Genomic DNA, 24,068 nt, shown 5'->3' with positions numbered 1-24,068 from the left:
ACAGACCAAAATCAGTGCACTATTCCAAGTCTTGATTTGTAGGTTTCGTGCACCAGGAACATTAGTTCTGACTAATCAGACCAAGTAACTCAACTTATCTGACCCTAATGATTGCACACAATAACTGTCAGTATCCTTTTCAGTTTCACAGAGTATTCAGGCCAGACTTTCTTATTGTCTTATGAAAAGAGGGATTTGGGGCTGAAAAATACTACGTTAACTAGTGTTCTCTGCCCCTCGGCCCAGCGATGGCTGGAGAATCTCCAGCGGAGTGTCAAAGTTGTCCTTATCCTGATGAAATACCAGTTTGTAGAGTCGATCTTTTAAGTCGGGTTTTGTGTGTGTGCGCCGGATCCCTGTGTTCCTCTTTAGACAGGAGGAAACTCTAAACTGAGCCCTGGATCAGGTGCAACCAGCACGAATATTTCCCACAGTTGAGGCTCAGGCAGCCACGGCCAGATATCTGACACTAATCACCCATTAAAAGTATAATGCTGCTCTGCGCCAGGCTGGAGAGAGAGGGACAGTGACAGCTGCTGCTACCACGTCCAACTGAGGGATTCTAGGAACACAGAGACAACTTCTCCAGAGGACCGGGGGATTCTACTCTGTTCCCTTTCTCAGTGCAAAGTTGTGGTGCTGTTGTGTTGCGTGGTGTCAGATTTTTATGTGTAAATTAGACTGTGGACAAGTGTAAGTGAAGACAGGAAAGGGAGGGGAGGAGACAATGGGGATTGTCTGAATGAAATAAATCAGAGTGAGAAAGAATGCTCCGTCATTCAGCCAAGACTGAGGCAGGAAAATGGAGTGAGGATTTCTCCTTCTCGCCAGTATCCGTTTTTCTTCAGATTCTTTCATATTTGGCTTCACTTCTCTCCTATCTTCTTCCTCTTTCCTATAGTGGCCTTCTCCAGGCCTGATGTGCTGCTGGCAAGTGCTTTCGTCACAGATCAGGCATTCGGTTTAACAGCAGGCCGAAGAGAGTGGCACTCTGCGTGCGACTGCGTGAGAGGATCAGCGTTAAGCCAAAGAGAGCGGTTTCACAGCGGTTTTAATGCGGCACCTGTCAGGGCTCAGCTCAGGCCCAGGGTTCTGCAGGACCCTGGGCCTGCAGCTGTGGGTCCAATCTGAACCTCGGGAACACAGGCCAGAACCTAGTTCGTCTCCTCCCACTGGCTTCAGATCTGACACCACATATAACAATGAAGCTCCTCTGTGGATGCCCTGACCTCAGCAAGCCTGTAATCTAATGATATGGAATATGTCTGTGGTGATGTAGTAGCTCCAGGAATGCAACTTGCACAAGAAAGCTTGGTTTCAGTCTTACGGAGATGCACTGTAAGACTTTACAAGTGAGCGACAGGCCGAGCATCTAATTAAACCTTGTATCTGATTCACTTAATTATCTTCCACATCCTTCATTAATCTCTATATGCTGAACATACAGAGGAAAACAGAGAATAAACTCAGCAGAGCGCATACCTCCGCCAAGGCCCAACAGTCACCTTCACTTCAATGAACGTGCACCAAATTACACACACTCATAGATATCAGTTCCCTTAATATGCCAGATATTTTTTATCAAGCTCCATCAATTATCTCCTAGGAAATAAGTGAAAATGAAAATAAGTGAAAAGGTTGAAAAACCCTCTTGCAATGTTAAAGAAAGACAGTTATAGAAAGTTATAGAAAAACAAAAAATGTCTTCTTCCACCCCCTGATTCGGTTCAATATTAAATATTTAGTTATTTCCTGACCCCACAACTCATCCTTCCACCAAGTTCGGTGGAAATCCATTCTGTTGTTTTGGGCTATTCTCTCTTGAAAACAAACCAACCGACAAACAGACAGGGGTGGGAATTTAACAAAGGAGAGGAAAAGCAGTGAGAATTGCAAAAATGTGATCATAAATCATGAATGTGACATGGCCTCTGTGGACTGAATGTTTCACAGAATCACTCTAAATTACAATTTGTAAACACCACAGGTTTTTCTGCGGTGCTGCATGGAAAAATGCATGGTCCGCAGCGCCTCCACAGAGCACTGGTCCCCTGAGATATATTTGAGAGGTTAATGTGAGCAGTGGGCCCTGGGCTGTCCTCGCAGGGCCGCCTGCTTGTGAATGTCCATTTATAACCAGTTTGGTCCAAATAAGCAGAGGAAGCAGGAGCTGCACTTTCCCACAGTGCTGCAGGAGGCCAGCGCCACTTCCCCTTTATAGTTCGGTGACTGCATGGAAACTGCACTCCCACTAAGAGCTCACAGAATCGGCGGACTGGTGGACCGTGGCAGGCCAGATAACACAACTTGACCAACACTGAATCTGATTAGCCAAGTTGAAACCAACCATGCACACTGATAGTGGCAGCGCTGGACACAGCCATGGAAAGACTCAGAGCTTTGGCCGGGAAATTAGATTTTCCTGCCACACAAGTAATCATCCGTGGCCAGTTAATGAAGGAGCAATGGGAAGAGTCACACGACTCTGTTTTGTGATTTTCTTTCTGATGTGGGTGTTATTGGCGTTTGAAATAGTTTATTTTCGCCCTGGCATGGGGTTAAAAGTTAAATATATTCATCAGACAAACTTTAAAGATACGTGCAGTCATTTGAAAGGAAAACAGCGTCAAGCTCAATTCCTTCCTGTTAATTGGTGACGATTTCAGCCAACTGCACTTTGAAATCACGACCAGGTAACAAAATCTGCTCACCACCTGCCACCACCCAGTCCAGCCCAGGTCTGGCTCCTGGACAACAAAGCCTGTGTGACGTCCACATCAGTCCAACTCACGTTCCCCACTCAACTTGACTCCTCTCAGACTCCTCATCCTGCCTGTCTCTTTGCACCCCTCCTCCCCCTTTGTGTTTTATTTCTTCCGCAGCAGGTCCATTTTGTGGGTATCTTATTTCTCCTGCTGGAGCTTAGGGCCTGTGGCTGGACTGTGACATTTTCGTTCTGTTTTTTTTTTTTTTTTTCAAACTTCTGTAGCCATACACTCCGGAGGTTGTGACCCTTGTGTTTGTGTGAGTGACAAGAGGGAACGGGGTCTTTTAAGAGGATTTACTGTGAATTAACACGCCAATTTGATGCCGTTTTTCATCGTGCTGTGTTCCGGGGGTTGGGGGGGGGGGGCGCAGACTGCTGTGGCCCCTGGTACAGATGGGCAGATTGCGTTTCAGTCACTTTAAACAAAAACAAAATGCGCATAACAGATGTACCTCAGCAATGTCATTGGTCAACCGACACATCTGTCCGCTAAATTCTATTTGAAGTTGGATTTTAAGAATACACACGTTCACAATCTTAATCTCTCTGCATCATTTTTCACATGAATCAGCCCCCCCCCCCCCCCCCCCCCCCTGTTTACAAATTTGTGGTATTCGGATTTCACAGACGGGGAGGACGTCAAAGCCAGGTCGTCTGGGCACATCTGATATCGCCAAGGTACAATAAAGAGCGAAAAAACCGCACCAAACTATAATCTGTCTTGTATTTTCACATTCCTCCTCCACTTCACGTTGGAGAGAAGGGCACAATGGTTGCTGGAGAGGGAAGCCAGCTCTCTCTAATCAGTTTGGAGGGCAGCTGTGCAGCAAAGACTCAACAGTTACCATCCAGCTGGCTCAGACTCTGGGAACCAGCGAGAGAGGCTAAGAGGAACTTTACTCCATTACAAGCCTATGCGTGGTCTCTCTCTCTCTCTCTCTCTTATTTTCTTTCCCGCTCGCCCCTATCTCACTCTCTTTCACACACAAACTCCGTCGGTCGCTCTTATTCCCCCCCCCTCCCTTTCTCGCTGTTCCCTCTTTCTCTTTCTCTTTCACACACAAAAACACAGCAAGATGACACCAAATTGCACCGAGATTTTTGACTTTTACCCCCTGGTTAAACTATAATCTGTGGTTCTGCTCCAGGCCGCCTTCCAGCATTTGCAGCGTCATGTGGTTCCCGATTCCCACATTAGAGAGAACTGCATGTGGTGTGGGCTGCTTGTTCCGTTTCCTGCAGATTAACTTTGTATGCCTCCCCTCTTTACTCTGACAGACTGAATCAATCTAATGTAAATAAGCATTCCCGACTTTCAACAAACCTATGGCCCCCCCGAAAACCAAAAGCTCCCCCCCCCCCCCCCTTAGTTGAAAGTGAGAGAATTCCACCAGGAGATCTAAACTTCCCTTTTTCCCAGATCCCAAACTTGGCTTCCCACAGACGCCTCAGGCTCAAGGACTTTGACATTGAATTTCCCACATTTAAGGGTGACTAAAAAAAGCATCTTTTCAAATTACAACCATAAGTTGTCTCTCGGCCTCTCCTCCCACACGCGCTCTTACACTCCTATCGAGGGTCCTCAACACTGGGAAAAGTTGGAAAATCCAATTCTCCAGTGAGAACATTCGCCCCTTTTCCCATTTCACCTGTCATTCTCTCCATCGACAACACGGCAACACCCTGAGAAGAGCCAGAAATGTTGTTCTGTGGGACGCATACTGAGTTGGGAGTTTCAGGGGGAAAACAAGCGGGCTGGAGAAAGAGAGAGAAGCAGGGAGCGAGGAGAAGGAGTCTCCTGGCTGACTGCACAAAGAGGTCAGGGGTCTGTTCCCTGAGGAAGTGTGAGTTTGACTCCTCCGCGGAATGAAATAGATCCACTTAGTGTAATCACTTCCTGTCAGTGTTTGCGGGGTGGTAAGAACTTTGGTGAGAGCGTCGCACAGCAGGAGAGAAGAAACTTATCTTTGCATACGTTGCTTGGGACACAGAGCTTGAATAAACAAGAGTTTGGCTGTCACTGCACGAGCAATTAGTCTTCCTGTGAACATTGACTTTGTGCAGATATTACAGGGTCATTTCTTTCCCTTTGTAAATGTATATACAGTGCAAGCTTTATCTTGCTCTGAGAGTTTTTTTTTTTTAGGCTTGATGGTGTGGAATGGAACCTGATCTCTGTGAGATAGCCTGACAGTTTATCCTTCACACTCATCCAGCAGAGAGAGAGAGAGAGAGAGGGGGAGAGAGAGGGAGAGAGAGAGAGAGGGAGGGAGAAAGAGAGAGAGAGAGAGAGAGAGAGAGAGAGAGAGAGAGAGGGCGAATGGAGTGTGATAGGTGTGTTATTGTTGCACTTTCAGTGAAACTATGCCGGTCCATTCACGGGGCCTCTCTGATAAAGTTGACATCAGAAAGACTTCACTACAACCGCAGTCTTATCTCTGGTACCAAGAAGAAGGCCCACATCAGGGTTCATGGAAGTGTGTTGACGTTTACATAGGCGAAGAATAGGGTCAGGAGGAAGATGAGGATTTCATAGTCGAGAGCAAGATCAGCGTAGAGCTGGTGAAGTACTGGTTGTCTAATTGTTTCAGATTAACTAGCAGAAAAATTAATAAACAGTTCTTGAATGTAAGGAAGTACTCAAGTAAATATTTGATTTGAGTATTTCTGTATCATGCTACTTAATACTTCTAATTATCTACAATTTAGACAATATTATTAATACTGCAATAATCTGAAGTTTTAGAATCTGATACATTTTCAGATATGGATGAGGTCAAAATATGATGCCCTGGAATATCCAATTACATTTAACATTAATATGATCTCCTGAACCCACAGTAACATGCAATTCAGCATGAATACATCAGTAATAATCCCGTAACAGTGTAACTAATGAAAGCTGATTTTCTTTACGATATTTGAAGTACATTTTGGTAATATTATGTTTATACCTTTTCTACGCAGTACATATGCTTATATGTGACCATCCCTATAAGAGAGAGGGGGCCACAAGTGGGAAGTTACAACCACCACACAAATGTCAATGAATGAGAGATTGAAAGGGGGAATCTCTTAAAACCTCATCCAACAAATAAATGTATTCCACCAAGGACAATATGTAATTTATCAAATTCTTTCCGATCTAAAATGAAAACAACCTAAAATGAACAGTCCATGGTTAATACATCTAGCAGGATAAGAGTATAAACATGTGCATTATATCTATAAGTCCGACTGGAAATATTCTGTCAGGGTTTGTTGCAACAGCAGAACTTTCAGCAGGCGCGATGACGGCCTGTCACACACACTGCTGCCGCTGAAAGCCTCTCGTCTCATGTGGCTGACTGTTTCAAAAACACACACAACTCGATGAGGGTCTTAGTCGTAACAGAAATATTTGATAAAGTCCGTCATGGCCAGTAACTCACAATCCAAATGGCCCATATGCCCCTTTGAACTTCGTGCCTCAAGACATAAATGCACTGTGCGCACGATCAGACTCCATGAGAGGAAAAGAAGTGATGAGAAATGAAGTGTACTATTTATTTTTAATCTTTGATTTATTTTCTGGGTGAAGTTTATTTATCGCTCTGCAGATTAGCAGCAGAGAGTTCACGCAGCAGTGTCATGTTTAAAACTGAGCGCAGCAAATAAACATGTCAAGAATAGTGTATGACAGTGTTTACAAGAATAATAGAGAGCTCGATAGAGAGCTCGTCATAGCTGTAGCAACAACTTGTGGTGGAAAAATAAAAAGTTATTATCTCTCAAATGTGGGGCCACTTAGCATTCCCATGTTTTTGAAGCCAGTTTATATCTGTGGAACAATTTGAAAGTTCTGAATTTCAAAATAAAAGAGGCTTTGCCACAACGATGTACTATTCTTTTTACTCATTCCCCTCTTGTTTAACTTAATGTGTGTGTGTGTGTGTGTGTGTTTGTATTGAGCTGAAACCCAGGTTATAACCCCACTCTTGGCCCTCTGCAGTGGGGTTGTGAGAGAGGAGTTTCCTTCCCCGGGGTCCCACGCCATTTCTACCCCATTCCCCCCTTTCTCTCCTCGGTATACGAGAAGGACCGTAAATCACAGCCACATCCAGCGTCAGCCGCTACAGAGCAACAAAATTCACTCTGTCACATTAACAGCGTTTGGCTCAGCGTGGTTTCAGATCAGAAACACCTTTTGCAATAAGCTACATATCGGAAAGCTGAGTCATAGCAGCAGCGGCGGCGCTTTGGCGTAGGGCGCTAAAGTGTCGAACGCAATATTTGTTCAGGCTACAGTCACACACGCAGGCCCGCAGACACACTCACACCCCTTCTCCTCTTCTCCCTGAGTTATAGGCCAAAAACAACTCGACTTGTCCTCTCTCTTGGGCTTCATTAGATGGAAAAACACAAAAGATAAATAAATGAACTAAGCCCAAAATTGTTGTGCTTGCGTGGGAGAGTTCAAAATGCCCCAAAAATAGTCTTTCATGAGGCCGTAGGAATGAAGGGCTGCGTCTTTTCTCCATACAAGGTCCTGTTCCCTGTAACCAACTCCCCGCCGAAAACCCTCCACCACGCACGCCTCAGTAACCAGCCCGCTGTCATGTGGACCAGACTCCTGTGGCACTTTCTGTGTGCTTGTGTTGTGTGGCATTCTCTCTTGTTGTGTGCGAGCACTGAATGCACATGCAAGCTCATGTGAAGGGAGGTCCAACTTTTTACCTACGCAAAGGAGGGTTACGTTTTCCTCCGTTTCTGTTTGTTTGTTTGTTTGTTTGTTTGTTTGTTTGTTTGTGTGTTTGTTCTCTTTTCAGCAAGATTATGCAAAAATTGCTCAACGCATTTCCAAGGAACTTTGCAGAGAGCCGGGAGATGGGCCAAGAAAGAAACCCATTGAATTTTGGGATGGATGCTGATCCAGGATTTGTTTTAAACCACTGTCTTTGATGTTGCGTCATTTTCACAGATTCTCAAGAGAATAATTCATGGAGCCTGATGAAAACACTTTTATGAGCGTGTGAACTTAATGTGAATCTAAGGGGACTGGGGCCTTGGTGGAGGTATTCACTCTGCTAAGGGCCATTCTAGTTTTTTTATTTTCAATATCCAAGGCATATACTGTATGTTCCTGGCTCCCAATGAATGAGGTGGGGTTGTAATCTGGGTTTAAGTTCAATACACACACAGCCACACCCCTTCAACACACGCACACACACCCACACACACACTTACCCTAACCTAAACCATATAAAACCTTATTCCTCAATCCATAAGGTCTGTGCTCAAAATGGTTCTCACAAAGATACAAGTACACACACAGACACACACACACACACACACACACACACACACACACACACACACACACACACACACACACACACACACACACACACACAGACACACACACACAGACACACACACACACACACACACACACACACAAACACACACACACACACACGCACACAGTGACACACAGTCAGGCATGGTATCGGTTTCTTGATAGTGGAAATACGTCTTTAAGAACTAATCTGAGGAGGAGACTCCTACACACCGGACATTTAGACAATAGAATGACTCATAGATGCAGACAAACAAGTGCACACTGATCAAGTCCAGACACCTTGGATTTCATCACTTCATGCTGGCTTTGATGTCGCTGCACCGCCCTGCATTATGGGTCTGCTCTCACTTATCAGCTGGACATATACACACTTTTTTATGTATATTTGCATTTGTGTGGCTACAGTGTGTGTGATTTTTGTGGGTGTGTGTGTGTGAATATGTGTTTTTACAGCCTTGTGTGTCATTCAATATTTTGATGACGTCAATGCTGTTGCGAACATCGTAAGCCTATTATTCTATCTGTCAATGGCGAACAGATGGATCCAAGTGACACAAAATATATATATACAGTTAAAGCCAAGTGAAACACTCGTCTTGCTCATGGGAGTCAGAGGGGATAATCCCGTGTTTCTGGGCCCGCTGACCTCCAGATATTTAGCAGTGTTGGCACGTAGCTGGGGCTGTCAGCCGAGCATCTATTGGAGATCTGTGTTTAATTTGCAAAAGCGGACCTTGCCAGAATACAGAAAGAGAATAAAGGAGACAGAGGGAGTGGGGGGGGGGGGGGGGGGGGGGGGAAATGAAGCCAGTACTTTTCTCTGTGTTAAAGTGCCAAGCAGACCTGTGGGCCTGCACCCCCTTGAGGATGACAAGGCCTTTTGCGTGTGTGGCTGATTTTGAGAACTTCTTGTGGTTCTCTCTGCCGTGGAAAAAAGTTGTGCACCTACTTTTCAGTGAGTGGGTTTGTTTTACGAGGATGCAGAAGGGGAGCGTGGAGGGAGGGGTGTTACTGTGAAACTGAATCGTTAACAGAGTGTGTTTTTCTGCTGTTTTAACCCAACTGTGAGCACCATACGTCACAAAAGCACCCAATCACAGTGAGGTTTGTGTCACAAAATCACACACGCTGCACAAGACCGAACAAGTGATGGTTTCGAAGAAGAAGTTATTGTTTCACTCTCAGTTTGTGTGTCCTGACTTGTGCGAGAGAAGTGCGTGCAGTGGGTAGGTCGGGGGGGGTTGAAAAGTGACAGGTAACTGATTTCTGTCCGGTTTTTCTGGTTCTGCTCAGTGACTGGGACAGTCAAGCTGAGGCCTGCCCTCTTCCCTCCAGCCTGGGAACCAGAGCTGCGATGCCTGCTTGCGTTAGTGCCTGGCTGCTCTTGCTCACAGCGGTTCCCATCCTACTCATCTGTTTATTATTTTCCTGTGAGGACTTGTGTTGTAAGAGGGGGAATGGGGAGGGCCAGGGTAGGGAGGTCAAAATGGAATATTCTCCCATGTTTCATTGACTAAAGCCTCCCGAGACTGGAACGATGTGTTTCTGAATAGGTCCTGAATAAAAAATGGGAAACATGCGTTCTCGGGGGCAGATACTGGTTAGAATCTTGTTTATGTTACCCTACTAGGTTTGGAGTTCGGGGAAAGTGGTTTTGCAATGATCCTGTGCTGGTCCACTAGTCGGTTTACTTTATGTCAAGGAGAGAACATTAGAGGAGGACACTACCTCAGGCAACAACACAGAAAACAAAGCTACAAAAGAAAGGCGTTGAATAATGAACCACACACACACTGTGCATAATAGACATGCAAGAATATCCTAGCTTGCATCACAGCCTCCTTAGTTCGGCGACAGGTTTGAACTAGTGTCACATGACTGAGTGGCCATTACTCACTCATTGGGAGGTATCACATCATCAAGATGAATGTGTAAAACCCAAATAACTAGTTTGTTTATGGGACAGTCTCAAATGCACTTTGTTTTTCGGCAGACTGAGTTTAACAAGAATTGTTTTTCGGGGCTCGCTGTGCAGCCAATCTCTTTTCACCGCTGCCCTGAGGGGCTTTTTGAATGGAGCAGCAGCCTCAGCTGTGGGTTTTGTGTGCTGCACAGAGTGGGCACTGGGTACATCTGACCTCCGACCTTCCCACAGCCTCAGGAGGAGAGACCTTTTCACTGGGAAAGGGAAGACCCTCTCGCTAGTCCCACACAGTCCCCTCAAAGTCACATTCCAAGGGATGCTTTTCCCACCGTGGACCAGACACACCACTCTGTTCTTTCCTGGAAAGGATCCAAGTAAGTGGGCGATCACATGAGTGGGGTCCTGCCCAGTACTCATGGCGGACTTGACCTTCAGCTAATGCCACAGTTAGGCCATTCTCCACAGGTCAGGGGAAATATGAAGAGGGCCTGGAGTCGGAGAAAAGACTGGTTTCTCTGGTATGGCATCGAAACCTTTGGGTTTTATTACATCCAAAATATTTTTACATTCAACAGCATTCAAGACTGCCTGACACAAGATATGCACAGTGTAACATCCATATAATAATTCCAGAAATCTCTGTATGAGGCTTGCATACCTCAAGAAGCATTCAGGCGACCATCGCTCTGTAGCAGCGGCTGGAACTTATCAACTAAAGTTACGTTGTCGATCAAGACAAAATTCAGGATATTCACGACAACTGCAACAACAACCGATTCTCCAGTTCCGCATACTGAGTTGAGCTTCACTGAAATTTGAATAAACAGGTGAACAGCTCTTTGTGATGCAGCGGTGGAGCGGATTCCAGGTTCTGTGAACTGAGTCCTGCAGGAGGGCTTTCCTTACCGTGGCTAAATTACTGCTGGTCACTTTTACAGGTTCAGTAAAGAAAGCTGCAACCGGCATCACCACAGTCCAAACAAACAACCCATTCCAAACAGAAGGTGGGTTGATGAGTTGTTGTATTATACAGCAGGTTTCTTTCTGATAAATGAGTTAATATTGGAGTTACTGTTATCTTTTATAAAAAAGATTGAAAGGGTATTTCCCTATTCGTATTCACTATACGTTTTTTCAAATCATACGCTGTTCATCTCATTTTCAGGATGAAGAGTGTTGTCGAAACTGCTCTCTTATTCTAAATGAATGCTGTGGATGAGCTGAAGATGGGAAAACATTCCTGCACACAGTCATCTTATCTATTAAGTGCTCACAGGAGCATCTCATTGTGTATTTGAATTTCGGCTGTCACATTAAATGCTGTGGGGTGAATAACATTTGGAATTAGTTACACAGTCAAGATGTTGTTTAGAGTTATTCAAAAACGTATAGAATAAAACTGCAGTAATTGAAAAACTGTATCTTCAGTTATTACTAATTCATTCCTGTGACCATGCTCGTCTTCAGCATTGGGCCTGAGCTATTTGAGCAGTTGGCAGCCACCGCAAATCGTCCTGGGACCAGTTCCAGCTCTGCAGCCAGTGGCAGATCAGGGCAGTGGCAGGAGGGTACATATTAAAGGACTTTTACGGTGGTCGGAAACTGGAGCATCTGGAGGAAACTGAGGAGCACACATGGAGAGCATGAACACTTCACACATACAGGCCCCAGTTGGGTTTCTACCCAGGACCTATACACAATGCATGTGCTCTAAACGCACAAACACAAAGCTGTAAAGCAAAACGTGTGTACAATGAAAGGACAAACGATTAGGACAGTAAATAGAGAATAAGCTGTGGGTTGTACAGAAAAAAAATCAATCATCCCTTCCATGAGACCCAGTGACACTATGCAGCACAAGGAGTGAGGTTTTCAGATGTGGATAGCGCCCACATCAATATGACCACACTACATTGTGTGCAATGAGTCGGCAGTCATTTCACATCAAACACTGAATGGAACTCTTCTAGGCCTGTTACAGTAAAACGTGCCGGACGATAGGCACATGCTGCACTTTGCAGTGTAGTATTTCAAATGACCTGTTTTTGTGCACTTCTACAGGCAGGACTTTTATTGTTATACAGGTTCGATGTATCTGCGATTTAGTCCCTTACATTTGTGAAAGGGATATTAAACTTCTTATGCTAAACTTTTGCTGAACTGCAGGTAAAACGGATTTAGTTCTGTTGCTGATTCAGGTTTTTGAGCGTTCCTTTGAATATTGTGTCACCCCTGTACACGAGCAGTACAGTACGTACGCAGCTCCTCTGGGTGAAGAAACTAAACCTGAATTATATTCAGGATGTGACCACCTCACCGGGATTCCAGCACAAGACTTCTCCCTGAGGGACTCTCTTTACATCGCAACACTTCCCTTCCAGCAACCGAAACCAGGCCGTGCACAGACAAGCAGAGTTAATCCATGCCAGGCCCCAGTGTGTGTGCCTCGGGGAGAGACACACACCACTCAGATGATCAGATTAGATAGCAGGAAGATGAAAGAAGGAAAATAAATCTGAGGCCAAGGTGGGAGGAAGAGGGTCAGAGGGAATAACAGTATTTCTATGGCACATGCACAAGTGTTAGAATGACAGGGGGCATAAAAAAAAAACAAGTTCAGTTGAAAATGAAGGGGGGGGGGGGGGGGAGAGGTAAACATAGAATCTAATTTATATTGTTAGTTAATCAGAGGTAGAGTGACAGTGGGGGAGAGCTGAGGGGGAGAGAGGGAGAGCAGCCAAATGACAGAGGCGTGTTTGTGTTCTGATTAGTCTGAGCCAAATGGAGGCGGCTCACCAATGGAGATAACCAACAAAGACATCTCTTCACTGGGGACAAATCTACGAACATCTTTTCACGGTCAATAGAGGCACAGAGGCATTCTTTTGTTTTGATTGGGGTGGGGGGTGGGGGGGAATAATCAGGATCCATGAATGCAGCACAAAGTTTACCGTTCCCTTGCTCTTGAAGCAGATGACCAAAATACTTGCTGGTTTTAGAGTCTCGGGCGAGAAAGTGTGCACAGGAGCCATTTTCATTTTTCCTTATGCCTCAGTGAGCGACTACTTGAATCCACGCTGGGAATCGACACTCGCACCCAAGCTGCCAAGATGTGTGATGCACTCAAGCTGAATAAACAATGATGAGGTCTCTTTGGGCCGAGACAGGCTTCCTGGCATGGGTGCGCCCGCAGCCTCTCTGGATTCTCATCTTTATGGTTGGCGACAGTGAATAGATCAGATCCACGGTGGCGCTGATGGGGTCCACAGCGAGGTTTTCTCTCTCTGGCAGGGAACTGAGGCTGGGACGCAGCCAGGGTTGCCAGGGAGAGGACAAACTTCGATAATGATAGACTCTCTGATGAGGTCTCTGTCTTTCACACAAATCCTAACCGTCTCTCTGTTTGTCTGTCTGTCTATCTGTCTGTCTGTCCTACAGTCCTCTTACTCATCAAGACACTCACAAGCCGCCTGAGGCATAAGTGAAAAACACATCCGTCCTTGGGAAACAAATTAAAAGGACAAAAATATCCCTTCCTTGGTGACGGTCACACCAAAGAGTGAAGCGTTTCATACATTTTTCGTGGATCAAAAATATAAATGCTTCTCCGCACTGAGGATTCCCAGACATCTAATTACAAGATTGAAAGAGAGAAACAACTGATCCGTGGTGGAAGAGTTTAGAACCCAAAGGAGAGATGATATGCTAGAGGAAGAAATGTGAGTGCACAGAATGGTGAGAAAAGTGCAATTTATTTATGGGCATGCCCACTTAACATGCACTGGTGCACCCAGTGTACCGGTGTGTTGTTTTCTCCCTTATCTGTCTAACAAGTCGTTTTTTTGCTTTCCAAACTCGGCCCTACCTCTTGGCTCGCCTTGCTCAGAAACAGGAGTTTCAGGTTTTTACTGAAATCTGTGCATCGATATCAGGAGCTTTGTTGTCAGACTCATTCTTGTGGACTATAACACCAGTCGTACCTCATTGTCCATGCTAAAAACAAGAGGATTGTGTTACCCCAGCTACGATTACATCATCCCTAAGCCCAGCGCAATCACCCACCAACCCCTTGTTTGAGATTTATAATCCTTGTACACAGATCCAATCCTCTAATCACAGAGTTTCACAGTCAGTGGAACTGGTAGTTTTGAGAGAGTGAATGGAGCGGAACGCAGCAGTGTGGCAGTGGGCAAACTGAGACCCAGTCTGGAAATTCCCTCTGGATTGTTTATGTGCTGGAAGAGAAGTGGGGGAAAGGGGGACCGCGCTAATGTTGTAACGATGGTGACAATAGTGGGTCTGTGTCTGTAAAACAATGTGTATGACTGGCAAGCGAGAGCCAAGATTCTTTTGATTTATGTTCCGACCTCCGAACGATCCAGGAACGGTCCTGCAAACAAGCAGCTCTACTCAGAACGAGGGATGATGACCCCCCCCCTGGGTGGGTGAATAAACAAGTGACCCACGTTGGGTCTGCGAGAGGTCACTGCACAGCGGAGTTAGGAAGATGGACGGAGGAGAGGGCAGACAGATAGTGGGCCTCAGAGAGAGAGTGGGAAAGGAGGAGAAAGGGAATAGCCAGAGAGGGAGGGTGAAGGAGAAATAGAGGTTGTGTATTTGTTTCTCCCCCGTGGCCTCTGCTGCCCTTTTGGACTTGGCGGCCACAGGGCAACTCAGGGCTTCTCCTGTTTTGACTATATAAAGATTGATAGCTGCCCTCAGATCCAAGGTTAGCTCTTTGGATAGTAGTACGTCCCATGTGGCTACATCTCCAGTCACATGTAGCCACGTCAAATGGTGTCTGACCTCCAACCTTGTTATTGAAGCTTTCATGAGTCTTGTTAGGCCTCAGATATATTTCTGATCCACAGATCTTGTCATACTTAGAAACAGTTCACCATTCTGTGACACTCCTCGCAATTATCCACAATGGATCCTCGATAGAGAAGCAACGACAGATACAGCTGAGAGGAGGCTGATTTAGATCCATCCTGACCTGGGATCAGGCTGAAGCACCCTGTCTAGACATCAGCGCCACTTAATGCCAGCGTCCCACACAACTGCTCTTTTTCTTTTGCTTAATATGTTTCTTTCACGCTTTCCCTCTCGTCTTGTCTGTGGAACAATTTACAGACCTCTGCAGCTCCCTTTTGTTTTTTGATGTCTGACTCCGCAGTCTATCTCATCGCTCTCTGAGTCAGGCGGACGCGTGGTTTCTGCTGATGATTACCCAGCAGCAGTCAGAGGGCTTTCAAGGCATCCTGCTAAGACAAGTATTGAAGTTTTCCTTTTTTTTCCTTTGCTCTTTCACTATCCAAAAATGCAAGAACGTGGCTGGGTTGAAATGGAGTACACGGAATAAGGACTATGGAAGAAAGAAGTAAATATAATTAGCTGTACTTTTATCATAACCATGTCTCAATATGCTGAATATGCTAATTTGCATCAAATAGGTTTTGAGATGTTTCAAGAGAGAATAATTGTGAAATTTGAGGAAATTTGAGGCTGGGTCCCTTAATATAGGATGAGACGCAATATCTTCAATGCTTGGTCTTTTGTTATCGAATGGTTGATGCTACAAACGATCTAATCTGTATTATGAGTGACTACATTTCCAAGTAATCTGACCCAGTCCTGCATGTGAGTCAGTGCACAGAGAGGCTGAAAGCAGGAAGAGCTTGCGTATGTTTGGTGGTGCAGGGTTATGACAGGCTTGCAATTAAGAAAAGACCCAACCACGTCACGCTGGCCTCATTATATTGTAATTATGTTCTTGATTGTGAAACAAAGGTGCATCACAATGGTTTGATAAGACCTCTTGTTTAGTGAGACTTCGCTGCTACTCCTGTTTTCATTCAATTAGTAAACAGGTCTTCCATTCAGGCCCGGGCACCCCAATTCTCATTTTCCCAAATGCGACACACCCCCACCCCTCGCAGCCTGGACCCTCCAGTCCACCCCCTGCCCTTAGCCTTCAGCGTCCCACATTGGGTCTTGGGATCCCCCAAAACGTTCAGGACCCACAAACTCCTCCCCCGACCTCCTCGGACCCCCCCCCCCCCTTCCCCTGCACCCCCTGCACACACACCCATTTGATTGTGATTGACAGCGTCTTTGTTCCATTGTGTGGAGCTGTCGCCTCTGATGAAGACACAAACACGGAGCTGAGGCACTGCGCTCATTGTACATTGCACAGAAACCACAGGTCCGCGACCAGTTGCACTGTCCTCTGGTGATGCATTCGAAGCAGGTGAATGTAACTGGCCTGGACACGGCAGGGTGGGATGGGACAGGATGCCAACACCAGACAAACTCCATCCGAGCCAGACTTCAGTCCTCTTCCAGTGTGGACCAGGGGGTCCCGGCCCGATGAGCCGAGGGGGCCAGCTGGAGAGGGAGGCTCGGGGCTGCGCAATGTGTCTGAGGAGGCCGTCATTAGGGTTCACCCCTCCTCAGGGATGGGAACCAGGTCACATTCTCTCACACGGCACAAAGCAGGGTGTGTGTGCCAGGGGGGTGGGGGTTCAAGGGAGGGGTTTTGATGGGGAGAAGGCCATGACCTCTTTATATCCATCAACAGATCACTAACTTGGCCCATAGACATGCTCATACAACACATTCACACGCACACGCATGCATGCAAACACATGCTAATGTGCGTGTATGTGTGACACTCACAAAATGCGTATTCAAATTCAAGTACGAGTTCTGCGGTCGTCTACAATGTTTACGTCGTCACCTGAACATGGGCCCAGCAGCGAGTCTGTTGACTGTTTCTAAAGGGATTTCCACAAAGGAATATCTACGGTCCCACTTTAACCTTGAATAATCATCAGTAGGAATTGATTTAAACTGGTATGTGATTGAAATTTATACTGTTAAAAACACAAGAATTGTACATGCATATGATATAAACAGGATTGTATATGCCTGCAATAAAGTGTGATCACAAACTAAAGATTCAAACTAACAAATTCTTATCCACTTGTCCGTCTCAGGCCACTGTGGACAAATTCCTTTACATTACACTCTGGTCGCTGCTGATCCTGGGAAATCCACAAGTTGGATCTCTGGGAAAAAGATAATGAAATACCACCCCCTCTTGGTGGCAGAGGGGTATTGCAGACAGAAAGAAAAACCCTGCAGAGAATGACTGGGTCAAATTGGTCACGTTTTGTCATCAATACGGTACAAACACAAACAAAACCTTTGAGAGTAAATCATAATTCAGTTTATTTCTAGATCAAGTTGCTGGATTAAAAATAGCTGACCCACCCCTTCACAAACCTTTAAAAACACATTCAGTTTATCAAAAGAAGTTGAAGAACATGATTCAACAGCAGTTATGACCATGAGAACACTATTTAAGCGAACATGAAATTAAGGGCACAACACAATAAAAGTGGATATCTTCTTCTTGACTCTGTCTCACATGTTATAACTCTAGTCAGCCTGAGTATCAGATTATCTAGGCTACAAATTATAGCATTATCATCTCTATTCAGATTCTAGTGTTTCTCTCTGTTCATTTTTGTGCTTTGCTGTCTGTCCACGGGACTTGTATCTCACGTCCTGTATGTAGGTTCTCTTTCAAACGAAATAGACATCTATATCCACCTATCTATAGCCATTTATCTTTTTATAAAATGTATGTACAATAATCTGGTGTGCGTGTGTGCGTTTGTACTCTTGTGTTTCTGTGAGAATATGCGAGGTCATCCTGCATCTCTCTGACAAACTTGTGCAATTGTGCAAGTTGTCCGGGCAAAGCTTATCGTGGAGGTGGCTGAGAACAGAAAGGTGCCTCCTGGCTCTGGTCTACCTGCGTCACCCAAAACCTCATGGGGGGAAAAAAGGCACAGAGGAATCGACTGGGGTGGACAAACTGGGAGGAGGGTAAGGGTCAGGGACAAGATTCGCACACCCACTTCAGTTTGGCGAGATTGTGCGTCTACGCAGGCAGTTGCACGTCAGGCACTTGAGGATGCTCATGGCTATGTGCATGAGCGGGCCGAAATTGAAGAGAAGGTTGTAGAAGGTGTTGACAGACAGGCCGCCAGTCTCGTCCGCATACTTTAAGGCAATAATCGGTGTGTAGAGGCTGTTGGTCAGATTCCTGAAGCGAGGGCTGCTCGACTCAATAACCTTTTTAGTGCACTGGAGAGATGAGAAACAGAAGAGTTGTTGATTGATTCCATCACTGTAAAGGCTGTTAGAGGCAGTTAGAGATCAGAGACATAGATTCAGAAAAAATGTGAGTCAGAAAACGTTTCCCTTACTTTGGCTATGTCCTCCGGTGTCTGGCCCATGGCTTCAAAAATATCTATGGACGATGGGAGGTAAACATCTTTAAAATAACGAATTGTGTCAGCATCTACTCCTGGATACTCCATGTTGGCCACATCCTCCATCATCTTTGTCTCAAACTCAGTGTGCACCGGGCCGGGCTCGATCATGGACAACCTGGGGGGAGCAGGGCAAACGAAGGCCCGTGAGGCAGCATGTACAACACAAAGCAAAGACAGATGTGAGGGAAGAAGATGGGGGGGAAGAGGCTAATCTACCGGATATTGAACTTCATCAGCTGCACGGCCATACTCTCACAGAATCCCTCGATGGCGAACTTTGAGGCCGTGTAAACATCATTGAACACCACTCCTGAAAATCAATGAAAAACATAGTTTAGCCAAAGTCAGAACAGATATGGAATCAGTTAAGTGTACCCCCCCCCCCCCCCGCCTGGCTCGTCAAACAAGCAAAAACAAACACTGAGAATTTCCTTGAAGAGCTTATTATTTGACCAAAGTCACATGACCAGACCTTTACTCGAAATGCAAAAGCACAGACCATTAGTGAATAAATGAAATAAGTTCAGATTTCACCACAAAAAAAAATATTCTGAAGAAACTTTAAACTAAAACTGCTTGTAAAAATTCTGCACACTTCTGCTGGGAAACGTGAAACTAAAAGAAATTGATTTATTTTGCATTGTCAAGTATTATGAATACAATTTTCTGACCCCCTTATTCAGTTTAACTCTAAAGCAAAGAGCACAGGTCACGTCAGATTCTTTCCCCGCGTGAAGACATTTCAAATTAAACTCTCCTGCTTTCCATCCACGCAGATAATCCCTGAAACTTTCACTTGACTTTATCTGAGTGCGGTGCTCTTTACACACGTATATACACAGTGTGAGTGAAGCTTGAGCCCCTTTTTCTTCTCCGTGTTTTGATAATCACACGCATGTCGTACCTTGCAGACCCATGACGCTGCTCATGACCACGATGTGTCCCGAACGCCTCTTCTTCATGTCGGGCATCACCTCTTTAATCAGGCGGACCACACCGAAGAAGTTGGTCTCGAACACCCTTTTCATCTCGTCGATGCTGATGCTCTCCACGGGTCCGAGAATGCCCACGCCTGCATTGCTGACTGACAGGACACACACACACACAGAGATATGCAGATGACACCCTGCTTGTTTCTCCAACGCTGCGACTATCGCAACTTCTAAACTGTCAAGAGGCTGTAGACTCAGTATGAACTGATAACTGCTCATTCTGCTCAGTCCGTTTACTTCTCCCGTCTGCATGAGATAAGACCAGAAGACACACGACAGATGTATTACTCGGTTTTGCCACCAGATGTCAGTATGTGGCCACAACGGCGAGGTGTGATGTAACACCTCTCCATGTTAAAGGGCCTCTGGGTCTTGAGTAATTAGGTGAAGGGGGATGCAACGTTGGATTTAGTCAGATGGAGAGTTTCACAAGTAGAACCTATTATCCAGACTAAAGGTTTCAACATAAGAGCCGGAGAAGTCGCCTTCTCCTGAGGTTATTCAACCGGCGACATGTAACTAAGCCCCAAAGGCTGGAAAATGACTTAAAGGCTTTAATAGAGTGATCAGTACCATGGGCCCAATGAAATGTTGGTGATGTGCTGAGATATCAGGTCTGGAAAAAAACCCTGTGATGATCCCAACTTTAAATAAACGATGTTGTTATGGGCAGATGGAGCTGCAGGGCTGGTTTCAGCCATATTGAACATGTTTAGGACCTCAGCATGTCGCTCCTCTCTGTTCTCCTGCAGAATCTATTTGCCCACTGGAATTTCAAGACGCTCCCACTCTCCTCCCCCACCTCCCCCACTCACAGTGTCAACTGCAAAACCACAGAGGCCAGTGCTGCAATAGAGTCACCGCTGTTTTCAAGACAGTTCCGTTATGAATCCTCTGAACCTTTTGACCTGAAGGTGAATAAGTACAGTAATTCAACTGTGGTATGATATTTCACTTTTGCTCTTGATACCCGTGTTAGGTTCTTACTGTTGCTCTCTCATTAAAAGTGCAATATTACTGTTTGCATTAAATGCAGGCGACTGTAGAGGATTGCGTGTGGTTATCATTCCTACGCAGAGTTACGAAACTGGGTTCATCATTACATAAAGATTTTGGTTTTCCTTTAATACAAAAACTCCTCACTGTACTAAAATATAAGACACTTGTCTAGATAGGGGATAGGTTTCATTCACAGCTTGTGATTTGGCTGCCAGTTAATTAATCTTAATATAATTTAGTAACTTTTTAAAGCCACACAGACTTACCTCTGTTATATTATGGGGCTACCAGCTCCCTTCGCTCCAAGCCATAATCAGATCTTCAAACCAACACTTGCTGTTATAGTTTCTATGTCACGGCTGGTAACTAAGGCTGGTAACTAAGGGTGACCCGGCATTTGCCATCAGGACCCCGAGGCTCTGGAGCTCCGTGCCTGAAGAGATTAGAGTTACTAGCACTTTACCTGTTTTTAAATTGTTGTTTAAAACCCATTTTTATAGGAAAGCTTTTTAATGCCTGATTTTTCACTGGTTTTGTGTCTAATATCTCATGTTATCCTACCTACTTTTGTTTTGTGTTGTTTAATTCAAATGCATTTTGTAAAGCACTTTGTAAAGCAATAAATTATTATATTATTACTACTAATATGATTATTGTTGTTATAAACCAGATATAGGTCGAGTTCAGGTGTGTCCCACTCACTCAGGATATCAATGTGGCGGTCCTGAACATTGCTGATGCACTGCTTGACCGACTCGTCACTGCACACGTCCAGTGGAAGCAACATCAAGGTCTTGCCATACAAGTCTCCTGCTGCCTCCAGCAGCTTGTCCTTCTTCCTCAGGTCGCGCATGGTGGCGATAACTGGAGAGACAGAGGAGAGGGACACGTTATCAAACTCGTACGATGTGGAACACGTTAAATCATCAGCAATAAGATCACAATTAACTCAATCCGGTCACTTCGATGAAGTAACGCTTTTTTTTTAATTGCTTTTCTTATGTGTGTTGTATTTATTGTGTTTTTATGTTTCTATGTTCATTGTATGCACCAATTACCAGAGCAAATTCCTGGTAGGTGTAAACCTACTTGGCAATAAATACTTTCTGATTCTGATTCTGAGACATAGGACTTTGCATGGACTTCCATTCGTTGTGGACAGCCTAACCCAAAACTAACCCTAACCTCAACCAGGACGTCAGAAAGGATTGGGACCAGGTTTTATTGCCCATGAGGTCTAGTGTGTTTATGTAGGAAAAGGTCCTAAAGAGGCAACAGAAATTAGCACACACGCGCACACACACACACACACACAAGCACTCAGAGTTGAGACAGAATCAAACATACGGGTCAGAGTTCCTAGAAGAGACCACGCCTGTCGGTTTACAGGACACCGAATTGATTCCCTCTGAACTTTACACGCTGGGCAACATTAACCTACACAGGCCACTTTAATCTATCATGGCCAGTGACAGCGCCTATCAGCACGGCGTTGGCTTGGCTTTCATGGTTTCCCTCGTGTTGTGTGTTCTGCTGAGTGACGTTATCTTGTGGGGGGAAAAGAGAGACAGTGCTGCTGCACAATGGAGCTCCGCAGGAGTAATCAGCCTCTTATTCACACATTCACCTAAATCTACTTGATGTCCTCACTGAGATAAAAGTAAACCCTCACTTTGTTCTTGTCTGAACAAAGGCCAGGTGTTGCTGAGGTTTTGCATCTTTGGAAAATGTTACCGATGGGACGTCTCATGTTGAATAGCGATGAGAGTAGATTCATTCGTTAAGGAAATGTTGCTTGTTATGCAACTTGTCTTTGCAAGCAAGCTACTCAAACACACTCACTGTAAACTAATAACGTCTTGTGAACTCTATTTAACTCTTATCTTATGATTTGAGGACCGCTTGTCCATGGAGCAACAAAGAGATTTACGTATTGGTAGAGCAGTGAACAAGAGATCCATTGTTCCACTGGCTCCTACAGGAATTACTCTTGGGCAGCTTTAAACATTCTTGAATGAACCACACTGCATTACACAGAGGTCTTTCGGGGATTTCTCCGAATTGGGAGCATGTTATACTGCGACTAATTATTGCTTTATGCACAATGCAATGTTTAATCTCTGCCGGATTTTCCTAAAACCCCAGGAAAGGAGCGAATCAGCTTCATTGCTCGGAGGTGGCCTTATTGAAAGCCGGTCACAATGAACGTGAACCAAAAAAAAGATCTGCTCAAACCAGAGTTGAGGGAGCAGCTAATCGCTTTTTGTTTTTCCGCATCTATTTCATAGCTTGGTCGACACAGTTAGACCCCTGAAGAAAGAGAAGATTTTAGCGTCACTTTGCAGTTGATTTTGAACTATGAAAATGTCCCTAATGGTTAAACATGACTAAAATGAGTGTATTACATAGGATGATAAAGGGCAAAAGGTTATGAACTCACTGTAGAACCACAGAGTATGTGTGATTCCGCAGGCAGTCACGTTTAACAACAAGAACCGGTTTATTGGATGGGGGAGATGTAAGCAAACTCCTACCAACAGGGGTGGGGGGTGGGAAGGTGGCCTACTGTTATTCTTTCGCCGGCTGCGTGACGTGGAAGGGCCAGCTCCTGGAGTGACGTTAATGAAGGCTGGGAAGCCGGAGACGAGACGCATCGACCGACAATGTTGAAACGGGACAGCCCGACTAAGTCCACTGTGCATCAATGAAGACTTCAAACAAGGCCCTTGCTTCAGAGTGAACCCTGCTTGTACAGGTCTCAAACTTTGTCCCCCTTTCAACAGTCGCTCCGCTGAGGGGACTATAGGCACATTAGACACGGCACTAAACCGGAGCAGGCGGTCTACAATTCAGTGCGATAAAAGGAGGCTTTGTGCTGGAGAAGTCACTTGAAAGAGAACTGACAAGACTCCCTTTATGATTCCGCCCGGCAAGCGGCATCCTCGCAGAGCCCGACACTGGAAACGGGGCTTTCACATGATAATTGTTGACCCAGAGTAGCCGCTGAATGCGGGCGCTCACAAAAGGGATTCGGATCCGATATCACTCGGGTTCAGCTGTTGCAGCGGACGACTACACGAACTCGCTTGCTCGCGTTAAGACGCAGCGTTGCGCGTGAAACTCAACCGAACTTGGTGCGTAAAAGGAGGCTCGGTGCGGCGGCTGCGGCGGAGTGTTTTTTCTCGCAGGCAGATCGCACTGCTCCGGCTCGATGAAGCGAATAATGTAGAAGAAAGTGCATTTTTACCATGGTACCGCTTCTTCTCATCTCTGGCCAGCGTGACGGCGATCCGTAAGCCGATGCCCGAGGAGCAGCCGGTGATCAGCACAACTTTCTGCCCGCTGTTCGCCATGATGTTGTCCGCGTAGGCGCTGTGCTGTGCAGCGGTCCTCTGCTCCGTGTGGTCGCTGGCGATGGGGAGCTACCGATCACCGGACTTTTAGCAAAGTAAAGCGGATCATGCAGCCGCGGCGGCCATGTGAGCGTCTAAGTCAGTCACATGTTCGATAGAATCAGGGGCCGAGGAACAGACGTGGCACCGCACACAGACCTCCGCGCACACACAGATTTTAAACCTGATTGGAGCCGCCTGCTTACAAAACCACGTTAGATCCTTCATAATGTGTGGCCGTGCGTGTGTGCCCGTGCGTGTTGTTGTTGGGGGGCAGTGCTTCTTTGACCTCTGAGCTGGTGACC

At 45.6% G+C, this 24,068-nt stretch overlaps 1 protein-coding gene across 2 annotated transcripts; it reads right to left on the bottom strand.

Annotated features, from left to right (window-relative positions):
* Window positions 1–17,240: 17,240 nt before the first annotated feature.
* On the bottom strand, window positions 17,241–24,068 carry rdh8a (retinol dehydrogenase 8a). Of its 2 annotated transcripts, none has more exons than XM_053444308.1 (6): window positions 23,619–24,068; window positions 21,074–21,235; window positions 19,285–19,464; window positions 18,597–18,690; window positions 18,312–18,495; window positions 17,241–18,189 (listed from the first exon to the last, which is right to left on the bottom strand). In XM_053444308.1, exons 1-6 carry the CDS (start codon window positions 23,722–23,724, stop codon window positions 17,962–17,964), a joined length of 954 nt encoding a protein of 317 aa, XP_053300283.1. In that variant the 5' UTR covers window positions 23,725–24,068; the 3' UTR covers window positions 17,241–17,961. The 2 variants fall into 2 exon arrangements, with proteins under 2 accessions (XP_053300283.1, XP_053300282.1); XM_053444307.1 differs by lacking the exon at window positions 23,619–24,068 and adding an exon at window positions 22,938–23,040.

The sequence above is a fragment of the Pleuronectes platessa genome, chromosome 16, assembly GCF_947347685.1.
Source record: "Pleuronectes platessa chromosome 16, fPlePla1.1, whole genome shotgun sequence".
NCBI lineage: Eukaryota > Metazoa > Chordata > Actinopteri > Pleuronectiformes > Pleuronectidae > Pleuronectes > Pleuronectes platessa.
The sequence above is the reverse complement of the archived record's forward strand: the minus strand, read 5'-3'. Positions and strand labels throughout refer to the sequence as shown.